The sequence below is a fragment of the Bufo bufo genome, chromosome 1 (genome assembly GCF_905171765.1).
Source record: "Bufo bufo chromosome 1, aBufBuf1.1, whole genome shotgun sequence".
Taxonomy (NCBI): Eukaryota; Metazoa; Chordata; class Amphibia; order Anura; family Bufonidae; genus Bufo; species Bufo bufo.
Window position 1 is genome coordinate 443,062,045 of NC_053389.1, and position 25,958 is coordinate 443,088,002.

The window sequence follows — 25,958 nt, forward strand, 5'->3', positions numbered from 1 at the left end:
CACATGGGTACCCATGTACTATATCAGGATGAGCTGAGCGCAGCGGGCTCCTGCCTGTGCCTGCGTTTCTAAACTAAGAGAACTGCATGTCAGCTCTTAGCTTAGCGCAGCAAGCAGAAGCAGGAGCCCGCTCCGCTCAGCTAATCCTGGTAGTACAGGGTACCCATGTGCTATGCCAGGAGTTAGTAAGCCTCCAGCGGGCAGCAATATGCGCTCCTGCCGGAACTCATTGCGGTGCTGCGGCCCCATTCATAAACTGTAGACTCTGTACACTGCTGAGCAGTCAGCGGTATACAGAGAGGTAGATTTTAAGCGCACAGTGAATGGTACACTTTAGGGAGGGAAAAGTGTAATAAAAAATAGTAAATACATTAATAAACTACACTGCCTGTCCAAAAAAAAAAAGTCGCCACCAGAAAAAAATAAAGGTCACACACTCTAATATTTCGTTGGACCGCCTTTAGCTTTGATTACGGCACGGATTCACAGTGGTATTGTTTCGATAAGCTTCTGCAATGTCACAAGATTTATTTCCATCCAGTGTTGCAATAATTTTTCACCAAGATCTTGCATTGATGATGGTAGAGTCTGACTGCTGCGCAAAGCCTTCTCCAGCACATCCCAAAGATTCTCAATGGGGTTAAGGTCTGGACTCTGTGGTGGCCAAACCATGTGTGAAAATGATGTCTCATGCTCCCTGAACCACTCTTTCACAATTTGAGCCCGATGAATCCTGGCATTGTCATCTTGGAATATGCCCGTGCCATCAGGGAAGAACAAATCCACTGATGGAATAACCTGGTCATTCAGTATGTTCAGGTAGTCAGCTGACCTCATTCTTGGAGCACATACTGTTTCTGAACCTAGACCTGACCAACTACAGCAACCCCAGATCATAGCACTGCCCCCACAGGCTTGTACAGTAGGCACTGGGCATGGTGGGTGCATTACTTCATCTGCCTCTCTTCTTACCCTTATGCGCCAATCACTCTGAAACAGGGTAAATCTGGACTGAATCAGACCACATGACCTTCTTCCATTGCTCCAGAGTCCAATCTTTATGCTCCCTAGCAAATTGAAGCCTTTTTTTCTGATTAGTGGTTTTCTTACGGCTACACAGCTGTTCAGTCCCAATCCCTTGAGTTCCCTTCGCATTGTGCGTGTGGAAATGCTCTTACTTTCACTATTAAACAAAGCCCTGAGTTCTACTGTTGTTTTTCTTCGATTTGATTTAACCAAACATTTAAGTGATCTCTGATCACGATCATTCAGGATTTTTTTCACGCCACATTTCTTCCTCGAATACGATGGGTCCCCACTATCCTTCCAGTTTTTAATAATGCTTGGACAATTCTTAACCCAATTTTAGTAGTTTCTGCAATCTCCTTAGATGTTTTCTCTGCTTGATGCATGCCAATGATTTGACCCTTCTCAAGCAGACTAACATCTTTTCCACGACCACGAGATGCGTCTTTCGACATGGTTGTTTAAGAAATGAGAAGCAACTCATTGCAGCAGTTGGAGTTAAATAACTTATTGCCAGCTGAAAGATAATCGCCTATGCAGTAATTATCCAATAGGAGGCTCATAACTATTCTCTTAGTTAAATCCAGGTGGCGACTTTTTTTTTGGACAGGCAGTGTATATTACAAAAAGTGTTATTAGGGCATTAGGGACAGGTTAACAAAAATGTATACAAAAGTTTAGTTACTCTTTAAAGACGCAGATAGGAATACCGAAGTAACTCAACAAAGTCTCGAATGTTGCCTACGCGGAGCCAATACATTTTAATGTTGTACGGAAACAGCATTAAAAACGAAGTTCTTTAACAAATCGACTTCGGATCTCTGATCCAAAGCTCGATTCGCTGAAGCCTAATTACAATCCAATATACATTTGTATATACACACTTGAAGAAATAACTGTACTATACAATGAAACATATGCTCTAAATACTGTACATTCAGAATCAAATAAACATATAAATATAGATCATAATATTTTAATGAAAACACAATTTTAGCTTTCCATATTTTGTGGTGGAAGGGAAACGGGACCAGATCTATGGACCACTTCCTCTAAGGCCACTTCCACATTGCCGTCCAGCATTAACCATAATTGGGCCCGGCGGAGATTCATCCGCAACCCGGCAAATATGTTGAGAATCGGCCAGATGAAAACCACTTGCTGGGTTGTTATAGTTAATGAGGCCAGAGGGTATCAGGTAGCGTCCAGCAATGCTGGATCCGGAAATCACCGACCGGCTGCTCGCTGCCAGAACAGCCTGCTGGAGATGTCTAGTGCTAGTGTGAAACTGGCCTAACAGCCACATTAGTCCTCATGCACTCAGTCAAATTACAGTTCCAATTGAAACAGAGCGGAAATAGGGCTGTTAGTCTTCTAGATGGGAGGTTTACTGCAGCTCTGCATGTATTAAGGCCAAGTTCAAACCTCAGTTATTTGATCAGGTATTTCCATCAGTTATTGTGAGGCAAAACCAGTAGTGGAGCCCACTCAGAAATAAGGTATAATGGAAATACCTGTTCTGTGCTTTTGACCAACTCACAATAAGGGCTCATTTAAACGATCGTTGCCCTTCCGTTGCCGTATTGTGGCCCACATACGGCGGGTCCGCAATACATGGGGCACTGGCCGTGTGCATTCCGCATCATGGATGTGGACCTATTCACTTCAATGGGTCCGCAAATCCGGAGATGCGGTGCGGAACGGAAGCACAGAAAGGAACCCCACAGAAGCACTATGGAGTGCTTCCGTGGGGTTCTGTGCCTCCGCAAGCAAAAAGATAGAGCGGGCGGATTGCGGACCCATTCAAGTGAATAGGTCCGCGATCCGCATGCGGCTGGCCCACGGTTGGTGCCCGTACAGTGTGGACCGCAATTTGCGTCCTCAGGACAGGCATGGTGGGACAACGGCCCTGTGAATGAGCCCTATGGGTACGGCTACATGGCGACACTGGTCACGCAACAGCTGTCACAGCCAGGTTGGCAGAGTATCGGTGATCCCACAGAAAGGAATGGGATTGCAGCATGAGCTTCAAAAAATCCAACACAGCTGGATTACTTGTGAGTCATGCATCAAACCCCTACATTTAAATGGATCACCACTGCTCTGTAGTCCTGGCCGAGTCAGATGTCAAGGAACCAGTCAGTGTCGCCGTGTAGCCATATCCTAACTGATAGAAATAAATGATAAAGTAACTGAAAATAACTGGTGTAAACGTGGTCATACTATGAAACAACAAAGGGGGGCTTTATCAAAACAGGTGCAAAGGAAAACTGTCTTAGTTGCCCATAGCAACCAGAGGCTACCTTTTATTTTCCAAAGCAGCTCTGAAAATGAAAAGTTGAACCTGATTGGTTGTTATAGTCAACTAAGCCAGTTTTGAGAATCCTTGAGACTTCAGTAAAAAGGAGTATCTCATGTTCCACTCCATCTTGAATATACAAAGGAATTCACATCTTGAATACCTTCTAGTCCATATACAGAGCAGCCAACATCCTGTACAGCATTATATGGAGGTCATACTTTTCTGTACTAAAGGTTCTTTTACATGAGCCAATGATTGGGGCAATTATCAGGAAGGAGCATTACTAGGAACACTGGTTCCTGATAATTGCCCTGTGTAAATCTGCTGCCAATCACCTGATGAATGAGCAAACAAATGAGCATTGTTCATGTGGTCACCTAAATCATCATTTCTAAGCAGCAACTATGAATGGTGCAAGAATTTTGTGTGAAATACAGCAAAAATGTTGTCATATTTTCAAAACAATGCAACAAGAATGCATACAAAGTGCCATGTGTGAATATACCCTTATGAGCTAAGGATTCTGCTGTAGATCCCAATAAGAGTAGGACACTATTATCCACCCAAGTACTACTACTATATAAACACACCTAATAAGAATAATAAATCAGTCAACAGCAGTTTATTGACAGTTTTCACATACTGATTAGTTTTTTTTACCCCACTTAAAGGAAAAAACTGATGAGCTGAAAAATATGTGAAAAATGCAAGAAAAGAATTGGCGATACCATACAAAGATGCTAAATTTGAAAATGCCTGATACCTGAAGCTGATGAAAAACTTGTAAATGAGCCACTCTGAGGACTTCCTGATGTCCATGATGATCCAGTGTGTGGAGCTATGATTTCCAGCTCGTCAAAAGCCTCCTGGGTGCCATTGCTAAATTCTGAGGTTTGGGATCTTTTCTCAATCTCATCCATACTACTAGACTCTGGAAACGATGGAGAAGGTATGGAAATTAGCTTGACTGATACAATTAATGTATGGTTTCATATTGCCAGGTTACCTGCATCATTTTATAGCATTGTCATGATGGTGCTAAGGATCATTGCTCAAGAAAGAAATAACAGCCTTTTAACATTTCTTTTTCCAAGTATTTTACAAACTCCTGGAAGTACATTATATTTATAGGAGTATTCTGACAATACCAAGTTATCGACTGGATAGTGGATCACTGCTAGATCTGTGGGAGTCTGACTCCTGGGACCCCATCAATCATGAGAAGTGGGTCTCGAGGCCCTTGTTTGCATGGAACAATAGTCGAACATGCGCAATGCCACTCCATTTACTGTCTACGGAACTGCTGGAGATAGCCACACACTGTACTCTGATATCTTTGATAGTACCATAGACTTTGAATGAAGTGGTATTGTGCAGGCTCAACCCCAATACCAAACAGTGAAATCTGGACCCCCCGTTCTCATGATTAGTGGGTGCCCCAGTGGTTGGACTCCCACCAGTTAACTTAAGATAACTTAAGAACATTGTAGTACTTAAAGGGGTTGTGTCACTTCAGCAAATGGCATTTGTCATGTAGAGAAAGTTAATACAAGCCACTTACTAATGTATTGTTATTCATTTTTCCATCACATTTTACACTGCTTGTTTCCATGGTTATGACCACCCTGCAATCCATCAGCGGTGGCCTTGCTTGCACACTACAGGAAAAAGTTCTGGCCTCTCTGGTGGCCGGCACCATGGGAGCTCACATAGGCCAGTGCTTTTTTCTATAGTGTGCAAGCACGACCACCACTGATTGATTGCAGGGAACCATGGAAACGTGCAATGTATAATGTGATGGAAAAATAAAGCTATCAAAGGAAGTAATATGGACAATCAAAATATATTAGTAAGTGGCTTGTATTAACGTTCTCTACATAATAAATGCTATTTGCTCAAACCCCTTTAAGTTGATTTCAACCACTATTCCATCCACTAACACGTTTTATTTCATGCTCATGAATATTCTTAAGTATTTTATCTTTTATCCTGACATTTGGATTTCTTCTTATAGTCCACTCAAGGCATTTCAGAGGTACAGTACAGACCAAAAGTTTGGACACACCTTCTCATTCAAAGAGTTTTCTTTATTTTCATGACTATGAAAATTGTAGATTCACACTGAAGGCATCAAAACTATGAATTAACACATGTGGAATTATATACATAACAAACAAGTGTGAAACAACTGAAAATATGTCATATTCTAGGTTCTTCAAAGTAGCCACCTTTTACTTTGATTACTGCTTTGCACACTCTTGGCATTCTCTTGATGAGCTTCAAGAGGTAGTCCCCTGAAATGGTTTTCACTTCACAGGTGTGCCCTGTCAGGTTTAATAAGTGGGATTTCTTGACTTATAAATGGGGTTGGGACCATCAGTGGCGTTGAGGAGAAGTCAGGTGGATACACAGCTGATAGTCCTACTGAATAGGCTGTTAGAATTTGTATTATGGCAAGAAAGTAAAGAAAAACGAGTGGCCATCATTACTTTAAGAAATGAAGGTCAGTCAGTCAGCCGAAAAATTGGGAAAACTTTGAAAGTAAGGGCTGTTTGACCATGAAGGAGAGTGATGGGGTGCTGCGCCAGATGACCTGGCCTCCACAGTCACCGGACCTGAACCCAATCGAGATAGTTTGGGGTGAGCTGGACCGCAGAGTGAAGGCAAAAGGGCCAACAAGTGCTAAGCATCTCTGGGAACTCCTTTAAGACTGTTGGAAGACCATTTCAGGGGACTACCTCTTGAAGCTCATCAAGAGAATGCCAAGAGTGTGCAAAGCAGTAATCAAAGCAAAAGGTGGCTACTTTGAAGAACCTAGAATATGACATATTTTCAGTTGTTTCACACTTGTTTGTTATGTATATAATTCCACATGTGTTAATTCATAGTTTTGATGCCTTCATAGTCATGAAAAAAAAGAAAACTCTTTGAATGAGAAGGGGTGTCCAAACTTTTGGTCTGTACTGTACATGATTGCAGTATTATTCCCATTCTTGTAAAAATAAACAAGTGGCTTTGAACAAATCTTTATTATGAGAAGGGTTCCCAACGATAAACTGATCACAGAATAACCATCTCCCATCAGCAAGGGATCAGATAATCTTCACAGGAAAGGTGAAGAATTACAGAATTCTTCAATCAGTGGGGGGTTCAATAGTTTAGTGAATATTCAGAATATTTTGCCTCCATCATCTTGATTTTGTGCCATATTTATGAATGCCGTAGTTAAATATGCCATACATTGTGAGTAAAAGGTCTTTATGTTGTTAAATACATCTAAGATTTTAAAGATCTGTCACATCTTATATAAGGATGTGTCATGGGATGGCTATTTGTGCCACAGGGCTTTATATTAACAAAATTTAATACCACCTTGGAGCTTTTATATTTTTTGATCAAAAGATGCACCAAAGCCTGACTAAGACTATGACAAAAGAAGACGCAAAATAGGACCAGAAAAAAAATCGTGACAGTGATAGTAGGGTATTTGAGAATAGATTTGGTTCTCTGAGGCAAAATTCTGAATTAACATTTGCCTGGAGTATTGGATACAACCTGTATCCTCGTTGACCTTAATTTCAGTAATGTATGGGGGTGATCTGTCCATTATCAGCCTGACATGCACCACTCAACTTAACATGCAGGCAGATATAATCTTTCACTAATTGCTTCTTCATTTAACCAGATATAAACTAATACACCAGGGGTCAGCAACCGCCGGCACTCCAGCTGTGGTATAACTATACCTCGGAGCATGCACCATTCACTTCTATGGGAGTTCCAAGAACAGCCTTGCTAATGTGCATACTGGGAGTCGTAGTTTCACCACCGAGATTGCTGATCCCTGCTGTACACATTCATTCTCATTTCCACATTTGTATGCCTGTAAGCAGTTCGGATATGGGATAGAACTGATAGCTGTAGGTATAATTATAGAATATATTCTAGTACTTAGCATAAAATATCAACCAGACTTCTCCCTTTGTCAGTTTCTATTCTCATGTTCGCAGGATTGAAGATGATGAGAAGGGCATTACCAAACTGGATGAAAAGCAAATATTATGCGCTGCAGCATCCCGAAGAGATGTGCAACTCTGCTGGGAAAATTCAAGACAAAAGCACGATGTGGCAAGACAGTTCAAAGCATATTGCACCTGTCAAAATGTCTGTCATCTTCTATAGAAGTGTATCACTCTCCGAATCAAAAGGGAAACTCAAGCAAAGTCACTCAAAACAACACAGCACTTTGTTTCCTGCCTCCAGTCAACTCCCCCATGTGAACGCCATTTAACACCATGTTAAAGATTGCCAAAAAGAAGCAGACAATAGGGAGGACTCTCTCATTGTCAAGGACAGTTACACTTTAAAGATAACGCTGAAAGAAGGTTAAAATGGGTCAACAGGCAATTGCCGAACATGTGCGTTTCACCATGGAAAAGCGCAAAAATAAAACAATGGTTTCTAAATAAATAAAAAACACATACATATGACTGTGCCAACGGGACCTTGATGCAGACAGCATTAGTCAAGGTCTAGATTGTGTGCATTATATAGTTGAGAAGCCATAGCTACAGATAGATATATTTTTGAATTTGACATTTATATTTTTGAACACTCCCTTTTAAAGTGCCCAGGTACCATTTTGCCCCGCCCCCCCGTACCCATAGTCAAAGGGGAACTGAAAATAGATTGTAAAAAGCACATCATTAAAGCAGGCACAAAACTAGCGCAGCTGAATGCCATGATACCTTTCACTTAGCGATCCGTTGATCCATTTTGGAGAAAAAGTACTTTTAATCCACATGCAAATGAGCAGTTAAGTGCACTCAGGGCGAGCCCAAACAACTCTGTGCACCCAGCTCCTCCTGCTTCCACACCCTCCCCTCCTTGTTGATTTCAAGGGCCAGGTTCCTGCATAGTCATCTGGCCTAGCCCTGTCAATCAGGAAGGAGAAAGAGGGGCTGGCAGAAGAAGTAGGAGGATCTAAGGTGCACAGAGTCACTTGGGCTCGCCTCAGTGCATTAAAATGCTCATTTGCATATGGATTTAAAGTGCTTCTTTTCCAGAATAAAGCCACGGATCGCCAAGTGAGCTGAACTAGTCATTCGAACTGGTTTAACCGTAAAATCCTACTGACAGACAGAATAGACCTATGCCTATAGGTGTCCCTGAGGATAAGTAGCAGTGGAAGGGAAAATTTATACATGACTAAATTTAAAGTGAACCTGTAATCAACTTTATGCTGCCCTCACTGAGGTACGGCAGTCACACTGATTTCAGAAGTTTGTCACTCATTAACTAAAATTAAGTGGTTGCCAAAACCTGCAATATAATCATCACATCTCATGCCTCAAAAAGAGTCATGGCTGCCTGAGAAGAGTCAAGATTACTCATGAGTTCCTGCTCTTACCGGCCACCCACTGATTGACAGTTTTCTCCTTAGTTTTTTTTTTCCTAGGAGAGAACTGACGATCATCAGCAGGTGGGCGGGGAGAGCAGGAGCTCATGAATATAGCCATAACCCTTCTCAGGCAGCCATGACTCTTTTTGAGGCCTAGGCTGTGATAATTATACAGTAAGTTCTTGTCAACCACTAAATATAAGCTGAGTGACCGACTGCAGGAATCAGTATATATGTCACTGTGGCAGGCGCAGCACTATGAAGTGCCTTTTGTGCTGTGGCATTAGAAGAATTCTGATATCTCTGACCTTTTAGTGTAACCAGACTGTCTATTACTCTGTAATTCCTCTAGCGCCGTTCTATGGAAACAGTAGGTTTAAAGAGCACACCAAATGCTTTAAATAACTCCTTTATTAACTGCAACTTTTCTTCATATATAACACTGCCGCCTCCGCAGCAGATAGTCCATGTACAGTACAGACCAAAAGTTTGGACACACCTTCTCATTCAAAGAGTTTTCTTTATTTTCATGACTATGAAAATTGTAGATTCACACTGAAGGCATCAAAACTATGAATTAACACATGTGGAATTATATACATAACAAAGAAGTGTGAAACAACTGAAAATATGTCATATTCTAGGTTCTTCAAAGTAGCCACCTTTCGCTTTGATTACTGCTTTGCACACTCTTGGCATTCTCTTGATGAGCTTCAAGAGGTAGTCCCCTGAAATGGTTTTCACTTCACAGGTGTGCCCTGTCAGGTTTAATAAGTGGGATGTCTTGCCTTATAAATGGGGTTGGGACCATCAGTTGCGTTGAGGAGAAGTCAGGTGGATACACAGCTGATAGTCCTACTGAATAGACTGTTAGAATTTGTATTATGGCAAGAAAAAAGCAGCTAAGTAAAGAAAAACGAGTGGCCATCATTACTTTAAGAAATTAAGGTCAGTCAGTCAGCCGAAAAATTGGGAAAACTTTGAAAGTAAGGGCTATTTGACCATGAAGGAGAGTGATGGGGTGCTGCGCCAGATGACCTGGCCTCCACAGTCACCGGACCTGAACCCAATCGAGATGGTTTGGGGTGAGCTGGACCGCAGAGTGAAGGCAAAAGGGCCAACAAGTGTTAAGCATCTCTGGGAACTCCTTCAAGACTGTTGGAAGACCATTTCAGGTGACTACCTCTTGAAGCTCATCAAGAGAATGCCAAGAGTGTGCAAAGCAGTAATCAAAGCAAAAGGTGGCTACTTTGAAGAACCTAGAATATGACATATTTTCAGTTGTTTCACACTTGTTTGTTATGTATATAATTCCACATGTGTTAATTCATAGTTTTGATGCCTTCATAGTCATGAAAATAAAGAAAACTCTTTGAATGAGAAGGTGTGTCCAAACTTTTGGTCTGTACTGTACATAACACGTGTTGAAAAGGTATCACAAAATGACAGTATGCATAAGATGGTGGTTCAACTGTTCAATCTTGTCATTCAACATAAAATGGTGGATATATTTCTCTCTTGAGTATCTGTACTCTCACTTTAAGTTATTTAAGCACTTTATGATCTTTCTGAGAGGTATATCTGAGATCTAACTAATAGTTCTACTTGCTCAATTTGATTTGCAGTTTTCAGTATGCAGTTAGCAGTAACTATTTTCAGATTGTATGGTTGGTTTGCAATTGTATGGTTGAGCAGTTTGGATTGCAATATGAAATTTGAAATTTGTAATTTAGAACTGTGAAATTTGTCGTTTGCAATTGTATGCAATTTGTTTGGATTGTATGTAATTTGTATAGTGGAACTGTAAGTAAACATAAATAACTGGTACAGTATACAGTTCTAATCACAATACTAACAATAGGAACATTATATAACTGTTCTAAAAACCTATTTTGGCCTCTCTGCTTCCATAAAACACAGCTCTTAGTGGAGTGAATGTCTGTTCAGCTTCTCTCCTCTGGTGTAATTATTCTAGCAGCTCTTGCTATGGGAATTTCCCACACAGGCTGGCTGTGATTGGTCAAGACTCTTGCTGTGTGTGAGGCTGGCTGTGATTGGTCTAGACTCCTGCCTAGCAACAACAGTTTAACTCTATGCTTTCTGTTGTTTCTGCTGTGTCATTGAGCTTACCTTACATTATATAATTAATCTTAAAGGCTTACTATTTTTTCTGCTTCTGTGAACACAAAATACAACTGTTACATGACATCCAAAACATGAAGTCACTGTAAATAACTCTGCTTTTGTCTTTAACACACAAATATAGGAATTGTATTTAGGTTATTGGCAGGTCTAGCTGTATAAACATATAAATTATATTAGCAACCTAGGACAGGTCTTAGCTGGCCAGCTACACTCCCACCAAAATTACCTATAATAATTGTATGTTCTTAGTGATAGGACTTGAACTCAAATTTGAGGAATTTTCCATCAGGTACTCAACTTCTAAGTGTCTTTTATCACTCTCAAGTAGAACAACTAACGTCTGTATAGGACGTTCCAACTTGAGTGGAGTAGTGAGACATTTTCCTTTTTTGTCAAGCTTTGAGTCTCCTACTTGTAACAACACTCTTCTTACTAGACTGTTTTCATCCTTTTGAACTTCTAGAACTTTAGCCAATTTCTATTGACTTCTAAGTAAATCTTCATCTTTCACTATGTCACCAACTTGGACATTTCTTCTGGGTGTTTGCCATTTACTTCTTAGCATAATATTGTCTCTTTCCTCCATCTATTCCAAAACTGATTTGATAGATATTGAACTCTTCTCCATCTCCTTTTAGCATATAAATCCTCTTTGGTGAACTTGCCAGGTGGTGGCTGTATGTAATCAGACCTAAGGTGAAGTAGATAGTTGGGAGTTAAAGGGTCCAAACCTGTTGGATCGTTGATGTTATCAACTCTAAGTGGACAGCTGTTAACAATAGACATTACTTCATAGAATAGGGTCCTAAGTGAAGCATCATCTATTCTTCGAGCGTTCTTTTTCAACACTGAATTTAACACATTTCTTACAGTTCTGATTTGTCTTTCCCAAACTCCTCCTGTATGGCTTGCATGTGGAGCATTCATGTGAGAATCACACTGTTTCTCTAACAAATACTCAGTTACTTTTTCTTTATCGATCTCTTTTAGAGCTTTCTGCAATTCATTCTTTGCTCCAACAAAATTAGATCCTTGGTCAGAACTTACTCTGACAGTACCTCTAATGGCTATGAAACATCTCAAGGCTTTGATGAATGCGTCAGTTGACATATCTTCTAACATTTTCAGGTGAATTGCCCTGGAGCTTAGACATGTAAATATTAGTCCATATCTCTTGTACTCCTTGCGGTTTTGTTTGGTAATGACTGGGCCAAAACAATCCATTCCACTATAAAGAAATGGTGGTGATGGGTTTACACGATCTGCCAGTAAATTTGCCATTCTTTGTTCTTCGGTAGGCCTACGTGCCTTTCTGCAGACTACACATTTACTTATATACTTTGCTATAACTTTGCTTCCTTTCACAATCCAGTAACCACCTTCTCTCAAACAGCTTTGGGTAAAACTTCTTCCTTGATGCAAGGATTTGTTGTGGTAGTGATCAATAATCAATCTTGTGAAGGTATAATTTTTGGGTAGAATTGCTGAATGCTTCACTCTTCTAGGTAGCAATGCATTTTCCAGTCTCCCTCCCACCTTCAGTATACCATCCTGCAGAACAAGATTAAGCTTGAGTGGATCTTTGGAAGTCTTTTAGGTTCTAGACTAAGTCTCTTCAACTCTTCACTGTAGAATCTCTGTGTGACTGTAACGTACACTACACACAGGGGGGAGGATAGTGACCACTGCGCTCCACCCTCACCCCTGGCCCTGCCTACTTGCCTCGCAAGTCCTAATGACAGGGGACAACTAGACGGCAGTCCCTAACTTAGGATACGTGCTGGGAAGACAGACAAGACAAATAACGGAACGTGAATGGACCGGGTCAATACCTAGAGAGCTACGCAGTACTAAGGAATGAGCAGAGAATAGTCAGGAAAAGCCGAGGTCAAATACCAGGAGAGAAATGAAGTACAACAGGAGTCCGCACAGAATCGTCAGGTGGAAGCCGGGGTCAGGATACCAGGAGAGATGCGCAGTACAGGAGGAGCAGGCAGACCCGTCACATGACCCTCACTAGTGGGGAGTGAGGGTCATGTGACGTGGCCAGCATCACATGACCGACAGACCGACCAGTCGAGCACCGAGTGATCAGCTCGGCGCTCAATGCAGACCTAGGAGCAGGGAGCCTCCCAGCTAGCAAAGCTGCCCTGGGAACAAGGTCAAACACAGATCCTCGCTCCTGAAGCTAAGCAGCAGGTCTGCGGCTGATGGGAGACCGAGTGCGCCTTCGGCACCCCGTTACACTCTGTTGAATGAGTCTTATCACTGTTTCTTCAGCTTTTATTCTTTCTTCTACATTCAACAATTCCTTCTTTTTGATTTCCTTTGCCAAACGTTGAATTCGAGCTACTAAATTTATGACTGCATTCCATTTTGAACATCTGGCTAGTCTTTCAAGTAAGTCATCTTGACACTTGGCAGCAGTGCTCAATGTTTACACAACTATTACTTCGGGATCACCCATAGATAATTCTGTGTAACCTTTACTGGGCATGATTTCCTTTTCCCAAAGGAACTCTGGGCCTGTGAACCAGTTTAAATTTTTCAATTCTGTTACATTCAGGCCTCTTGAAGCATGATCTGCTAGGTTATGCTTTGTGTCAATGCGATGCCAATGTTCTGGATTTGTTATTTCCCGAATTTTCTCAACTCTGTTGGCAACAAAGATATGGAATCTTCGAGCTTCGTTGTTTATGTATCCTAGGACAACTTGTGAGTCTGTTCAGAAATATTCTTTATCTATTTTCAATTCCAGTTCTTCTCTCAGAAACTTGCTTACTGATGCTGAAATTACGGCTGCTGTCAGTTCAATTCTTGGTATTGTAAGAATACTGGTAGGTACAATTCTGGCCTTCCACATAACCAGGGCACAGTGTATCTTTTTTCTCCTATCATTCTGATGTAGGAGCACTGACCATAACCACAACTACTGGCATCTGAAAAGTGATGAAGTTCTATTTTCTTGTACTTTCCAAAATCATCAGGTACAAAACATCTGGGTATCCGAACTTCTCTCAAGTTTTGCAAGTCTCTTATCCAACTCTCCCACCTTGGCCTCAAATTTTCAGGTATGGGCTCGTCCCATCCCAACTTCTGTCTGCATAATTCTTGTAGTATTTCTTTTGCTCTGAGGATTACTGGGGCCAAGAATCCCAATGGATCATATATAAAAGCCACTGTGGAAAGAATGGTGCGTCTAGTTGCAACTTTCTCTTCAATAGATACTTCAAAGAAGAACTTGTCATTCTCTACATTTCATCCCAATCCAAGTACGTTCTGAACTGGACGATGCTCATAATTGAGATCTATATTCTTCATTGTGGCTGCACGTTCAGAGATGGATTCCAGTACCTCTCTGATGTTTGAGATAAACTTGTGACGGCACAGGTTTCCTCTTGCGCATAACTCTTGGCTTTCTTTCACTAGTTTGATTGCAGATTCTGTGGACTGTAGACTTATAAGACCATCATCTACATAGAGGTTTTTCTTCGGAAAATTTGCTGCTGATGGGCAATCCTTTTCATTCTGATTGGTCAGGTACTTCATACCATAATTGGCGCAACCTGGAGACGATGCTGCTCCAAACAAGCGTACTTTCATTCTGTATTCTGCTGGCTCTGAATCTGTATCTCTGTCCTCCCACCATAGAAACCTCAGGAAGTCTCTATCTTCATTCTTCACATGAAACTGGTGGAACATATTTTCAACGTCACACATGACTGCTATGGGATACTTTTCTGAATCTACAGCGTACTCCAGGCAGTGTTTGTAAGATCTGGTCCTTTTAGTAGATGATCGTTCAATGCAACACCATCGTACTTTGCTGAACAATCAAATAGCACTCTAATCTTATCTGGTCTGGTTTCTTTGAGTGGTAGACACCTTGATGTGGGATGTACCACACTTCTCCTTTTTTAGGCTGATTATTATCTTTCTCTGCATGTCTTTCTTCGAGGATGCCTTCCATGAATTTCAAATAATCATTCTTCAGTTTGGGATTTCTTAACATCCTTTTCTTCAAACATTTCAGTCTTGCTAAGGCAAAATTGCTGTTATTTGGCAGATGAGGTCGTTCTCTAAAAGGTAAGGGCATTTCAAGATGACCTTGTTGATTCTGCTGAATACTTTCTTCTAGAGTGTGTACGAACTTTATGTCTTCTTGGGATACACTCTTTTCTTTAAAACTCATGTCTGCAAAGTCGGATTCAAGGATCTTGATTACTTTTGCTGGACTTACAGTTGGTAACTCTTGGAGAGATATTTGATGACACAATCCTGTCACCTGTCTTGAGTTTGCAATCTGCTGTTTTCCTCCAACAAGACCCCATCCTAGATCAGTTTGAACAGCGTAGGGTTCACCCTTTCCTCCTGTGATCACCTTTCATGGTACCAAGGCTTCCGGACAATCGTAGCCTATCAACAGTCCAACACCAAACTCCTTCAGCGGGAACATTTCATGAGCTATGACAGATAGGTGTTCCCATTTATTGGCTGTTTCACAGGTAGGTATGCGATCTCGATCTAGAGGTATATCGTCTTTTGTATAAGCTGGAGGTAGATCTAATGTTTGAATGAAGTCCTCTAACTCTCAGTCAATTGACCCTTTGACTGTTCACTAATGTGTATCTCCCCGTCATTGTGATGAGTTTGAGCTTCACTGGTTCTGTAGCCACTGTAATTTCTTGCAGATTTCTTGATCAATGAAGGTGACATCACTCTGGGCATCCAGTAGCATATAGGCATATACCTTCTTGTTCCTCCTTTTAGGATTTGAAATGCACACTGGTACAACCATTGATGTGCCGTCGCTTTGTCCTTCCCTCACTCTGCAAGAGAATACCGATACTTTCTTTTCTTCCTCAGTATCTTTAGGTATTGAGGATTCATCTTTCTTTGGACGTTCTTCATGTACTGGTGTAGGATGGTGTCCTTTGCAAACGCTGCATGTGGATTTTTTCTTACACTCCTTAGTAACATGGCTTTTCTTAGACATCCGAAACACAGTTGGTTATCCAGTACAATTTTTTTCTTTTCTTCTGGTGACTTCTCCTTCAATTGTTGGCACTTGTGTATGGAGTGGTTATCTCCACAGAACATACATTTTAAGGTAGTCTGAAGATTTGTCGGTTCTGTCTCTCTACTGATCCCAGTAGTGACTTTGAACTTGCTCTCATAGGTATCTGGACCTTTAGCTGCTGTGTTGGTTGCAAAAATAGTTGCTCTTGCATGTCTTGTCTCTCTTGCAGGCCTTTTTTCTAAGGATTTTAAGACGTAAGATGATGTTACTGGATTACATGTTACTGGAACAGTTGCTGCGCAGTAGTATATGCTGGCGCTCTACTGCTCTAATGCGCTCTTTACTGTGCAAGTTAAGGAGCGCTATCACTTTGCCCTCTGAGCGTAATAGTTCCACTGTGGCAGGCGCAACACTATGAAGTGCCTTTTGTGCTGTGGCATTAGAAGAATTTTGGTATCTCTGACTTTTAGTCTAACCAGTATTACTCTGTAATTCCTCTAGCGCCATTCTATGGAAACAGTAGGTTTAAAGAGCACACCAAATGCTTTAAATAACTCCTTTATTAACTTAAACTTTTCTTCATATATAACTCTGCCGCCTCCGCAGCAGATAGTCCATGTACAGTACAGACCAAAAGTTTGGACACACCTTCTCATTCAAAGAGTTTTTTTTATTTTCATGACTATGAAGGCATCAAAACTATGAATTAACACATGTGGAATTATATACATAACAAACAAGTGGGAAACAACTGAAAATATGTCATATTCTAGGTTCTTCAAAGTAGCCACCTTTTGCTTTGATTACTGCTTTGCACACTCTTGGCATTCTCTTGATGAGCTTCAAGAGGTAGTCCCTTGAAATGGTCTTCCAACAGTCTTGAAGGAGTTCCCAGAGATGCTTAGCACTTGTTGGCCCTTTTGCCTTCACTCTGCGGTCCAGCTCACCCCAAACCATCTCGATTGGGTTCAGGTCCGGTGACTGTGGAGGCCAGGTCATCTGGCGTAGCACCCCATCACTCTCCTTCATGGTCAAATAGCCCTTACTTTCAAAGTTTTCCCAATTTTTCGGCTGACTGACTGACCTTCATTTCTTAAAGTAATGATGGCCACTCGTTTTTCTTTACTTAGCTGCTTTTTTCTTGCCATAATACAAATTCTAACAGTCTATTCAGTAGGACTATCAGCTGTGTATCCACCTGACTTTTCCTCAACGCAACTGATGGTCCCAACCCCATTTATAAGGCAAGAAATCCCACTTATTAAACCTGACAGGGCACACCTGTGAAGTGAAAACCATTTCAGGGGACTACCTCTTGAAGCTCATCAAGAGAATGCCAAGAGTGTGCAAAGCAGTAATCAAAGCAAAAGGTGACTACTTTGAAGAACCTAGAATATTACATATTTTCTGTTGTTTCACACTTGTTTGTTATGTATATACAAACCGGATTCCAAAAAAGTTGGGACACTATACAAATCGTGAATAAAAACTGATTGCAATGATGTGGAGGTGCCAACTTCTAATATTTTATTCAGAATAGAACATAAATCACGGAACAAAAGTTTAAACTGAGAAAATGTACCATTTTAAGGGGAAAATATGTTGAATCAGAATTTCATGGTGTCCACAAATCCCCAAAAAGTTGGGACAAGGCCATTTTCACCACTGTGTGGCATCTCCCCTTCTTCTTACAACACTCAACAGACGTCTGGGGACCGAGGAGACCAGTTTCTCAAGTTTAGAAATAGGAATGCTCTCCCATTCTTGTCTAATATAGGCCTCTAACTGTTCAATCGTCTTGGGCCTTCTTTGTTGCACCTTCCTCTTTATGATGTGCCAAATGTTCTCTATAGGTGAAAGATCTGGACTGCAGACTGGCCATTTCAGTACCTGGATCCTTCTCCTACGCAGCCATGATGTTGTGATTGATGCAGAATGTGGTCTGGCATTATCTTGTTGAAAAATGCAGGGTCTTCCCTGAAAGAGATGACGTCTGGATGGGAGCATATGTTGTTCTAGAACCTGAATATATTTTTCTGCATTGATGGTGCCTTTTCAGACATGCAAGCTGCCCATGCCACACGCACTCATGCAACCCCATACCATCAGAGATGCAGGCTTCTGAACTGAGCGTTGATAACAACTTGGGTTGTCCTTGTCCTCTTTGGTCCGGGTGACATGGCGTCCCAGATTTCCAAAAATAACTTTGAATCGTGACTCGTCTGACCACAGAACAGTCTTCCATTTTGCCACACTCCATTTTAAATGATCCCTGGCCCAGTGAAAACGCCTGAGCTTGTGGATCTTGCTTAGAAATGGCTTCTTCTTTGCACTGTAGAGTTTCAGCTGGCAACGGCGGATGGCACGGTGGATTGTGTTCACTGACAATGGTATCTGGAAGTATTCCTGAGCCCATTCTGTGATTTCCTTTACAGTAGCATTCCTGTTTGTGGTGCAGTGTCGTTTAAGAGCCCGGAGATCATGGGCATCCAGTATGGTTTTACGGCCTTGACCCTTACGCACAGAGATTGTTCCAGATTCTCTGAATCTTCGGATGATGTTATGCACAGTTGATGATGATAGATGCAAAGTCTTTGCAATTTTTCGCTGCAAAGTTTGACAAGTCTGATATTGCTCCACTATCTTTCTGCGCAACATTGTGGGAATTGGTGATCCTCTACCCATCTTGGCTTCTGAGAGACACTGCCACTCTGAGAAGCTCTTTTTATACCCAATCATGTTGCCAATTGACCTAATTAGTGTTAATTGGTCTTCCAGCTCTTCGTTATGCTCAAATTAACTTTTTCCAGCCTCTTATTGCTACTTGTCCCAACTTTTTGGGGATTTGTTGACACCGTGAAAATTGGAATCAACGTATTTTTCCTTTAAAATGATACATTTACTCGGATTAAACGTTTGATCTGTCATCTACGTTCTATTACAAATAAAATATTGACATTTGCCATCTCCACATCATTGCATTCAGTTTTTATTCACAATTTGTTTAGTGTCCCAACTTTTTTGGAATCCGGTTTGTAATTCCACATGTGTTAATTCATAGTTTTGATGCCTTCAGTGTGAATCTACAATTTTCATAGTCATGAAAATAAAGAAAACTCTTTGAATGAGAAGGTGTGTCCAAACCTTTGGTCTGTACTGTACATAACACGTGTTGAAAAGGTATCACAAAATGGCAGTATGCATAAGATGGTGGTTCAACTGTTCAATCTTGTCATTCAACATAAAATGGTGGATATATTTCTCTCTTGAGTATCTGTACTCTCACTTTAAGTTATTTAAACACTTTATGATCTCTCTGAGAGGTATATCTGAGGTCTAAATAATAGTTCTACTTGCTCAACTTGGTTTGCAGTTTGCAGTATGCAGTTAGCAGTAACTATTTTCAGATTGTATGGTTGATTTGCGATTGTATGGTTAAGCAGTTTGGATTGCAATATGGAATTTGAAATTTGTAATTTGTAAATTTGTCGTTTGCAATTGTATGCAATTTGTATGGATTGTATGATTGTATGGTCGTGATTTGTATAGTGGAACTGTAAATAAACATGAATAACTGTTCAGTATGCAGTTCTAATCGCAATACTAACCATAGGAACATTATACAACTGTTCTAAATACCTATTTTGGAGTGAATGTCTGTTCAGCTTCTCTCCTCTGGTGTAATGATTCTAGCAGCTCCTGCTAGGGGAATTTCCCACACAGGCTGTGTGAGGCTGGCTGTGATTGGTCAAAACTCTTGCTGTGTGTGAGGCTGGCTGTGATTGGTCTAGACTCATGCCTTGTAAAAACAGTTTAACTTTATGCTTTCTGTTGTTTCTGCTGTGTCATTGAGCTTACCTTACATTATATAATAAATCTTAAAGGCATACTATCTTTTCTGCTTCTGTGAACACAAAATATAACTGTTACATAATATCCAAACATGAAGTCACTGTAAATAACTCTGCTTTTGTCTTTAACACACAAATATAAGAACTGTATTTAGGTTATTGGCAGGTCTAGCTGTATAAACATATACATTATATTAGCAACCTAGTACAGGTCTTAGCTGGCCAGCTATAGTCACTACTTTATGCTGCCCTTTATTGAAGTATTTTTAACCTCCATTACTTTTGGCAGCAATCATGTGACCCTTCATAAGTCTTGCTAGATCCCATAGTGTCCTCTGTATGGACAAGAAGTCAGTTTCTCTATTCATTCCTATGAGACTTACAAGGGGGCTCTCATAGATATCATAGATATAAATTGAGAACCTGTCTTCCTGTCCACACATCAAATGCTGTGGGATACAGCAAGACTCATAAGGAGCCAAAAGTAACAGTGCTGGAAAAAACATGATTTTTTTTTTTTATTAGTAAAAAAGACAATTATGTATATATGTAGTCCTACACATTGGGGGGAAATGTTTCAGGGAGTGCCTCTTTAAGAGGTGGATATAAATCAGGTACTGGTTACAGCTAACTAGAAAGCCTATGCTAGTAAATAGAATAATGGTACCACACACCTAATAGCGTGGACGGTGCCCGTAGAATGGCTCTTCAGCCCATGTACTACGGTAGTTCACAGCACACTTCTTGACTTCTTGTGATGTACTAGGTTTATTCCTAGAGATGAGCGAAGTTTTGAAAAATTTAATTCTACAGCTTCGCTGAAGTTTGACAAGTCATTTTATTTGTTATGAATTAATTTGTCACTAATCGCTATGTTAAAACCCCATACAGTCTATCCATCAATAGGACCGTTTTAATGGCAGACAGAAGTGCATCGGCCATTAAAAACAGTAATACACTAGGACCTGCGCTGGTCATGATGCCATCACCGCTAGCTCCCAGCATGGTCACATTGTGATGTCATCATCACCACGTGATCACGCTGGGAGCGAGCAGGTCTTTTTCAATGAAGAGAGCAGCAAACTGCCTCTGCTCGAGCAAGTGGATGAGTATTTTTTTCCGTTCTTTCTAACAACTCCAGCCACCATTTTAAGAAAAATGATTTGTTACCACAAAGCGCGAGGATATTCGGCTTCGTTTAAAATCTAATTAGGATCAAATTCCACTCGGATGCTGCTCTTCGTTCAACACTATTTATTCCCTTCAAGTTACAAGTTCAACATAGAGACATGAATGAATAGGTAGCCTTTCAGCAAATAATACAAACAGCTATTTCACGATTAATTAATACAAAATGTTTCAGTCACATCATTGACCTTTTTTAAGCCAAATCTGGTGTGAAAGTGCTGGCAAGACAATAGAACTGAAGTCAGCACCACTGTATGGAGGCTAAAATGGACCTTCTGGGTGTAGCTCTATTGCTGGAAGTCAACTCCACAACTGCACAGCTCTGTTTCTGTGTAGTGGACAGAACTTATCACTGCTGCACTGCTTCCATTGACTTTAGTGGGAGCACCGCTTTAGTAATAAGGTCCCTCCACTTCACTGTTGACCCTGGTGTTGACAGTGCTGACTTCCTGTAACAGACCTACACCCAAACAGCTGATCGGTGGGGGTGTGGGGTGATGTCCTATCCCAAGGAGTAAAAGCTGTACAACCCTTTTAAGTCTCTGCTTGAAGGTTAAATAATTAAAGGTTTTGGATATTTTTGGCTGAAATATTTATTATAGCTGCTTTTTTACATATTCTGTCTAAAAAAGATGTTCTGCATGTTAACATATCCAAGGGAATAGAAAATTTTTATTTTTTTATGCTATCAAGCATTTTTAGAAGCATCCTAAAAGTGCATATACAGGCAATCCCTGCCCACAGTTGTACTTTGTGAAAACTGCAGCGCAGCAGCGTATAATCAGCACTTTCTAGACAGAAGTTTAGAACCCTTGCAAAGTGACACAATTTCATGGTTTTAAATAAGCTGTTCCTGGGTTGCTGACTGCTGGGAAAATTCACATATAGAAGAATTGCTGTTTTAAGACAGGTCAAAGGCAGCCCAATAATGACCTTGTTTGCTATTCCATGAGCAGAATAAGTAAGATTTTATTGCAAACCATCTCAAATCTCTGTGCCTATTTGAAATCTGATACGTGGCAGATATACATGTCTCTAATAATCCCAGGGTTTTGAGCCTGCATAACATACCGATTCAGTCAAGTGCATGGCTCCAGAAAAAAAAAAACACATGCATCCCGTTGGCTTACGAATGTCCAAATATGTTTGCGTTTTACAGATGGAAATTGTAATGGCCATCTGAACCCGCCTATTTGTGGAAGCTACATTATTGTGCGAGCTATGTTATTTGGGTGCACTTCTGACAGTGGAGCTAAACTGCTTCTAAAGGTAACAAGATGGCTTTTTAGACATGAAGCACCTTACATATATTACAGAAGATGGCCATAGAGGTGAGTAGAGTTTGAAACAGTTGTGCTGTTGGTGCTAGTTAAAACTGCTGCACCCCTAATCACTCAAGTGTTGCTTAGGGGTGCTGCTTTGGTTAACTCCCTGCACCCTTGCTTGGTAATGTTATAGGACTTCTGGAGAGTTGATACCTGCGCAGGTGGTCAGCACTCAAATAAAAAAGTTAACCTGGGTTGGACTTCCTCTGTCCATGGGCCCCATAGGAGCTGTCTGTATCTAACACACACCCTATATACAGTCTTAGTAGGTATGTTTTTAGGGTGTCAGTAAACATTATTGTATTGTTTTAAAGGAGTTATAACTAATATAATGATTTTTAATAGTGTGAACACATGAAATAATATTAATGGGGTTGTCCCATTACAAGAATGTTATCCCCTATCCTCAGAATAGAAGATAAGTGTCTGATCAGAGGGGGGAGATAGCCGAGGGCTTGTACTCTCATATGCATGTCTGCCACTTCAATCAATCAGGGGAACATGGGCCCCCGTTTTGATGATCAGCAGGGCCCCAGTCATCGGCCCCCCTCCAATCAGACATGTTCAGAACTTTAGATAGGAGATAAGTTCTTGTACCCTTTAAAGGTAGCAACAAAAAAATTGTAATGAACTTTTCTCACACAAGGGACTTAAAGCACAGGCTTGGTTGTGGAGCAGAGGAGTCAAAGGTTGCCATATAGGCACTCATTTAAAATACCCTATATACAGGGATGCAAGAGAAGGAATGGCCTAAAAAAGAACTTTGATATCAGTTCTGGCAGATTATTCCATAGTAATCAATTTATGAAGTTCAGGGCTTGTTTCTCAGGTCGCTTTTAGCCTGCTTTATACCCCTGTTCACTTAGTTAGAAATCAATATATTATATATATATCTTAGTATGGACACGTGGTCAGGTTTCCTGATGGAGTTTTAGAAGCCAAAATCAGGAGTGGTACATAAAAGGAGAGAAGTATAAAGGACAGATACAGCTTCCGTTTTTTTAATTGACTCCTAGTTTTGGCTTCCAAAACTGCATCGGGAAACCTGACCATGTGGCCATACCCTTGCAGTTTTCTGAAACGCTCTGTTGCTGGAGAACACATATATATATTGCCATAATATAGGTTTATGTTGATGGATTAACACTGATCTGATTCCAAGGGCCATAAAGGTAATAAGGCCCTTACTAAACAAGTTAGCCATATTATACTTGATTTAGGTTAATAAAAGGTGCACAATTTTATGCATGCTCTACACTTAAAAGTTAAAATATTCTAACGGACCATGGGGAAGTCAACAGTGTCCAAATAATCAGTCCACCTCTGCTGTCCTATTGTAAATTATGCATGATATGGCCTAAATATTGTGAGGCAACAAAGGAACCTGGGCATAGTAACCCTTATTAATGTTATTAAAAATGTATTAAAGATCCAGGAAGAAATACAGGAAATGACTAACCATGACTTATACCACGTTATCACTTATATTGCCGGTGCATAGAGGAACGTACTTAATAAATGAATGTCTAATATTCATTCAGTGATTGCTAGACAATAATAAGTTAAATTGAATTTATTTAGAACAAAATACTTGCTGAGTCAAGATCATCTTAAAAGCGGCACAATACCCCGTGTGGCACGCGATACAGCGCATTCCTATTGTGCAGCACAAATTCTTTGCAACACTGGGAGACATGACAGAACAAAAATACTATTAGAAATGTTTGAAAAGGAACATTTTTGGCCACGATAGAAGCTTTTGACATTATTTATTAGGTTCAAAAATGCTTGACAAAAGCTTAACAATGGACCTGTGGAAACCACTACATCTGAGGCACTTTCTGTTGTTACGTGCAGCCATTGATTTGAGGATGGCCAGCATTAGGGGAACAATTCCCTCACAGCAGTCTAGGCGAGCGAGCATTCAAACACACACAAGCAGAAGCCTGTGAACAAGCCCATATGGAATCAGAAAGAGAAAAAATAAACATTTATTAACCTCTTTGTGGGGAGATCGGTGGAAGGACTGGCCAGTGATGAAGGAAACGGTCATGCCACATTTCATCAAAAGAAGATGCAAAGTCTAAGTCCTGTGAGCCTATTCTCACTGACTGCGAGGAGGCCTTCTCAAGGTTTGGGTTACCAAGGGAACTACTACTGTGCAGACCAGGACTGTAGTGTCGTTCACTTTCTGATCGAAAAGATTTCTCCACCTGCTTAGTGACTCTACCGGAGCTATTCTTGATTGTTGCCTCAGATTTGGAGGCCATATTTACAGATAAGGATGATGATGAAGAAAGCAGCTGAGAAAATGGAGTACTGCAAGACCTGTAGAGGCTGCTGCAGCTGGAAGCCCTCCCAGACAAATCTAAAAGAAAAAACATATTAGATATAATAAAAGCTGCCATTTAACAATATGCATTGCACTCTACATTTTAGACCATGAATTGGAGAACTAAGCCACCCAAACCATGCTCAAACGTTAACTTTAATCTAATCTTGTGCTACTGCTAACACATATAGAAGAGATTTCATAAGCAAACTGTGCTAGAAATGTAGTATATACCAGTATATTAAACTATGGTTTTCAATATAGTAAAATAAAATATATGTTGATGCAAAGGACACTCTTACCACAAACATAGGACTCAGAGTCATTACACTCTTTGGACACAGTTTACCAAAGTATATGCCAAACATATAGTGTGAACCAGCCTAAAACATGAACATTTTATGAAATATACTGGGGGAGATTTATGAAGATTGGCATTTTCAACACCAGTTTTGATCTCCTATGCATTGGAGTAAGATGTACCTAATTCTTAAAGGGCATCTGTCAGAAGATTTGTACTTATGAGACTGACTGACCTGTTGCCTGTGCGCTTGATAGCTGAAGGCGTCTGTGTTGGCCCCATGTTCATATGTGCCCGCATTACTGAGAAATATGAAGCCTCTAGGAATAATGGTAATGCCAGGCAATGAAAACATCATAAGGCCTAGCCGTGTCAATCAAAATGGAGAGGGTGCAGCAGTTTCAGAGAGAGCAGAGACTCTAGGAGTAATGGTAATAACTCTGTTGCTCCTAGAGGCTCATTTACATATATCCAATCCTCATGTTTCTCAGCAATGTGGGCACATATGAACATGGGGCCAACACAGACGCCTTCAGATTCTAAGCACACATGCAACAGGTCAGCCAGTTTCATAGGATCAAATCTGCTGCTCATAATAAATTAGGTGCATCCCTCTGTGCAACAGAAAGTAAAATCTACACCAGCTAGGGCAGTGATGGCGAACCTTTTAGAGACCAAGTGCCCAAACTGCAACCCAAAACCCACTTCTTTATCGCAAAATGCCAATACGGCAATTTACCCTGAATACTACAGTCCAATATAGTATATCTTCCATGTACTTTATCCCTTAGCTATAATACCCTGCCTACATTCAGTGCGCTGCCTGTGCTGTGCATAGTGCGCCCTGCGCTGATGAATGGCAGGAAAAGTGTTAGGCATACTGGCATGCCTTAGACTTTTTTCAGGGTGTGGGTGCCCACAGAGAGGGCTCTGAGTGCCGCCTCTGGCACCCGTCCCATAGGTTCGCCAACACTGAGCTAAGGGCTTGCGTTGCATAGACTTAAACTATAATTTACCCAGTTTCATGGCGTACATTAAAATAATTCTTTGTCCCTCCTGCTAAGTAA

The 25,958-nt window shown here is 40.8% G+C and overlaps 1 protein-coding gene across 2 annotated transcripts in view; it reads right to left on the bottom strand.

Annotated features, from left to right (window-relative positions):
• LOC120979212 overlaps positions 1-25,958 on the bottom strand; it is a 433,119-nt gene that overhangs the window by 253,010 nt on the left and 154,151 nt on the right. For both annotated transcript variants that reach the window (XM_040407825.1, XM_040407833.1), the window contains exons 5-6: positions 24,258-24,626; positions 4,092-4,259 (exon numbers count right to left, since the gene is read on the bottom strand). In XM_040407825.1, the coding sequence (XP_040263759.1) occupies positions 4,092-4,259; positions 24,258-24,626 (537 nt within the window). The remainder of the gene's footprint in view (positions 1-4,091; positions 4,260-24,257; positions 24,627-25,958) is intronic.